Genomic DNA, 4465 nt, shown 5'->3' on the forward strand with positions numbered 1-4465 from the left:
ACACAGCTCTAGGCTGCTAACTTATGTGGGAGCAGAGGCTCGAACTGGATGCAAGGAGAGACAACTTGAGCGAGGAGCATACAAACCTGCATGAAGGGGATGCGTGCCTTGGTTATTCCCTCCAAAACTCGAGTCACAGCATGAGGAAAAGGTGTCTGGTCATCACTCAGTGCATTTAATTCCAAGCCAAAGGCTACCTGAGGAGTAGAAGGGAGAAAGGCAACTTGCTACATCCTCTTGGCTCCCTGGGGCTGGGGTGAAAGAGTAGGACAGACTCACATTGCCATCTTTTCCCCTAAAAATACCTCAGGCTAGATCCTGCCTTGCAGAAAGCTGTGAGGGAAGGGTAATATCTACACTATGCTTCCTCCTTATTTGGGGGGTTTACTGATTTATTATTACTCTCCGTTTATCCCAAACCATTTTGCATACAGAAGGGAAAAGCCAGATTGAGGCAGATTTCGTGATGACATACAATGGTAATTATACAACACCCACACATGAATGAGCACTGGTGTGCCCCCTTTGGAACAGAGGAGTGGGATAGATGAGGCTGTAAGAGGTACTGTAAAGGGTCTCCATCCCGCTTGTCACACCTAGGCTGTGCAGACCCTTTTCCTAACCGGCCCTTCCTATGGCTCAGCCCGAATGGAAGTGGCCCACTTAGTCCTCCAGCTCTTCTGGCACTGCTGGGTAAGGGTCTTGTTCCCTGGCTCCAGCTCCTGATCCCGTCCTGTCGCCAGCACCCGTTACTTCCATTCCTTCCTGCCAGTCACAGAGGAAACAAGAGAGAAGACAGCTGGTACCTTTGCAATGATATCCATAGTCACCCGGTTCATCATCGTCAGCATGCTAAACTCTTTTTTTCCATCTGCCTTTTCCTCTAGCTTCTCCATCAGCTCCTCTGCTTTTTCATTAAAAGTTTCCATCAGACCAATCAGGTAGCTGAACAATCAATAAAAAGGCATAATGGGGGCTCTGGAAGGCACATCCTTGCTCAGGCAAAATTACCTTCATTATTTTCCATAGAAAATTGGGAAGATTTTTGTTATTTATAATAAATTTGCCTTAATACTTTAAAAAACATATAGATAACATTACCTAAATTCTTTTTATAGCAGCCCCACTCCATTCTGCCATGTAAACACTGACTGTTGTGGCAAAGGGCTTTGGCCTGTGCATGGCAAAGCAGATGGACTTTATCTTCAGGTGCAATGCAACAAGGTACAACAAGCACAGCAGACTGAACTCCTGCTTATCAATCACACTATCTCCCACAGGGAATCACTCAGGTGAATGATGAGGCTTGCCCTGGCAAACCCCTGATGTCTGTTTTCCAATAGGCTCATGCAGCCATCACCACACTCCTGGATACACAGCCCTGGGTCCTTTTTGCCATCTCTGAGCTCATATGGGTGTTGCTGCCCCGTGGGAAGTCTGGTCAACTTACACTTGTCGTGGAAATGGTGTGTTGGACTCTGAGTAAAACATTATTTGGGCACTAAATGGATTTCTTCCTATTTCTATACATCAAATAAAGGTTTGATGACAGGGAGAATCATGGAAATACAGTACAAATAACAGCTAAGTCATGACAGACATATTTGTCTTACGTTCGGCTGAAAGCTGGATCCATTATCTTCCTCTGCTTGTGCCAGTGCTCATGGTCGCAAACAGTTACCAAGCCATTCCCTAGAAACCTAGCATTTAGGTAAACAAGGAAAAGAAGGTTTACCCCGTGTAGTGCCAAAGATAACTCTTCCACATCTACTTTCTTATATTTTTCCCATGTAAAAGGAGCCTTGTGCTGCTTTGAGTAACACAGTTACGGCTCCACTGTGGACAACGACTAAACTGCAGATATGTCTTGCCTGGTAGGTATGGGCTGCTGAGTCCAGCAAGATGCTGGTTCATTACAGCTGTTATGCAAATAATTAATAACTGATTATATTTTTTAAAGCTTCAGGCTAGCAGAGAAAAAAACCCTTTTTTGTTATTGAACTGAGGAGCTGGGAACTCCTATGCATTAAGAAATAATTCAGTGCTCTAAAATCTAAGTGAGAAGTTTGATGATGGTCTTGAGCAAACTATTCTGAAACTAAGTGAATGTCCACAGGGAAATAAATAAATAAATAAATACAACGAAGGTAAGGAAAAAAAATTCTACATAACCTTCCTGACTGGAAGACATTTGACTTGACACATAATTTAATATGTAAGCAGCAGGTACCTATGTCTTGAATTAGTCATTAATCCCCAAACTAAGGTCTGAGTCAAAATAAAAAGTCGTGCCTATGACATTTTTAATTCTTCACTTATTTTCAGATCACCATGGCTTCAGATGGGTTTTGCCTACCTCTCACCAAATATGTTGAAGATGCGACCATACACCAGCCAATCCTTTGGGTATTGTGGCGACATCAAGAACTCCTAAAATCAAACCTCAGGTCAGTGAATACTGAGTGCAATGCATTTCCCAGACAAAACATAAAAAGCCACTCACACATTCACTTTTTTCCTCCTGTAGCAGCAGTCTGAAGACTAGATGAATTATTTGGTGTGCCCTGATTCCCCAGTTCCCGTGCTGCTAGCTTGTTTTGCATGCCTCTAGCACTTTTTGCCCAATGACCCGAAATCTCACTCTATGGTTATTGCAAAGATTTAGAGGAAGAAGTTCAGTCCCTTGTGCCTTATTCATTTGAGACATTAAGCTCTTGCAGAGAGTCTGCTTTTCAGAAATGGTGGATGCCTGCTCTATCTGCTCTTTAAATAAAGGTAACAAAGTAAATCAACTGATCAAGGGAGAAAATAACCAGGATAGCCCGAAGAGCAGAGCACGTCACCCTCCTAACACAGCCAGAGCCACCCTCTCTGCAGGCATGGACTGGCTGCACTGTGCTGACCTGAACACCATGCACCACCCCTCTCTGGAGGGACAGACCAACCCCCACTGCCCATGTGGGTTTATTTTGCAGTACCTTCACTCCTTCAGGACTCAGAATCATTAGTGAGACTCTGTGAAAGGCATTAAGCCGTACAATAGGTCCATGTTTCTCTGCCCTACAAGGAGAGAAGGAAAAAAAGAAAAAGAACTATGGTACAAACCACCACTATGTAGCAGTTCAGACCTAACAACCCCAAAGGACCAAAGCGCTCTCTCTAGCTCCTCTACTGACCTTCCGAAAGATGCTACAAGTGTAATGCAGGGCCTCTGCGCCTTCATCTCCCAGTCTGTGCTACAGGCCTACCCCATTCAATGCCATTGATGTGGCTCAACTTACCACTGCAGGAAGAGATCATGCACAAACTCCTGCTTCTTCAGCATTCTCCAAAGGACTGGCAGGTGTCCAAACAAAAAGCTGCAGAAAATGAAGGTTAAGAGAGTCACAAGGATGCCTACATAGTGTTTAGTATGGATTGCAATCCTTGTGGCTCCGTGACACAAGTGTTGCTCATGTTTTCCTCCTTGTAAGGAAAGTAAAAAATAACACCTTGCTGTGCCAGTGCCCAGCCCTCACGTGGGTAAGCTGGGGACCAGGGTCAGGCTGGTGCACTCCTGTAGCCAGGAAGACCAGCGCAGAGACGCAAGACAAGGTCTTCTCCGTGTTGTAGATGTTTGGATCTGGGTGGGAGCTCCCAGCAAACTGCTTTGCTCTTTGCCTAGCTGACAATCTCAACTGCAACTACTAAGTTTCTGCGCATGCAATAGACATTTGCATTAAATACTCTTTAATGCTTGCTTAACCCTGATGAGCATAACTTCAGTTCTGCAAGTGGAGTTAAACTGAGTAAAATTAGGAAGTCTCCTTCTGCCTAAAACCATGTCATCTCAGATGCTGAAAAAAAGAGGACAAGCTAGAAGCATTATCACTGGTTAACGTGGAAATTGCAGTAATTAATAAAAAGGTTAACTCTCCAAATACAATAGCCGCATTAAAAAGTTAGAGATCAATTCCTTCCTTTGGCTGCAAGTGGTAAATTCCCACCAGCTCTGCACACATCTGAAGGAAGATCTGGCCAAGCTTCTCTCTAAATGAAGCAAGCTGCACTTGAGATGTTTTCCATCCGAGAGACAGACAGCCACACTATCATCCTCTCCAGTATAAACAAGCTATAGGGGAAAAACAGGCTCTTACTTATTTCTGTTGGAACTGGAAGGTGCTTAAAATAACAAGCACTCTCAAGTTACCTAACATCTACAGAAACTTTTAATCCTTCACTTGTTTGACTCCTCCATTGTAACCGGAGTCCAAAGAGACATGAAAGTCCCAACCACCACAGACGAGTCCTTCGTTAGCTAAAGCTCTGGAACCCGCTCTGTCTGCAGCACACGATGCAAGGCCCCCACTCATGGCTCCTCTTGCGTGATACATGAGATATTTTTCATCCCCTGTTCCATCACTACCCAATTAAGTCAGTTGTTACAACAGTCCTAGAACATTCATCGGCTAACAAGAAGTCCCAA

General features: G+C 44.3%; 1 protein-coding gene across 1 annotated transcript in view; it reads right to left on the bottom strand.

The window, feature by feature from the left end:
• LOC104496260 (cholesterol 24-hydroxylase) overlaps positions 1–3359 on the bottom strand; it is a gene marked incomplete at its 5' end in the record, with an annotated part of 10680 nt that extends 7321 nt beyond the window's left edge. The window contains 6 exons of the mRNA XM_010139345.1: positions 87–197; positions 807–945; positions 1614–1700; positions 2357–2430; positions 2979–3060; positions 3282–3359. Of these exons, the coding sequence (XP_010137647.1) occupies positions 87–197; positions 807–945; positions 1614–1700; positions 2357–2430; positions 2979–3060; positions 3282–3359 (571 nt within the window). The remainder of the gene's footprint in view (positions 1–86; positions 198–806; positions 946–1613; positions 1701–2356; positions 2431–2978; positions 3061–3281) is intronic.
• Between the last annotated feature and the right edge of the window lie 1106 nt (positions 3360–4465).

The sequence above is a fragment of the Buceros rhinoceros genome, unplaced genomic scaffold (assembly GCF_000710305.1).
Source record: "Buceros rhinoceros silvestris isolate BGI_N320 unplaced genomic scaffold, ASM71030v1 scaffold15537, whole genome shotgun sequence".
Classification (NCBI taxonomy): domain Eukaryota; kingdom Metazoa; phylum Chordata; class Aves; order Bucerotiformes; family Bucerotidae; genus Buceros; species Buceros rhinoceros.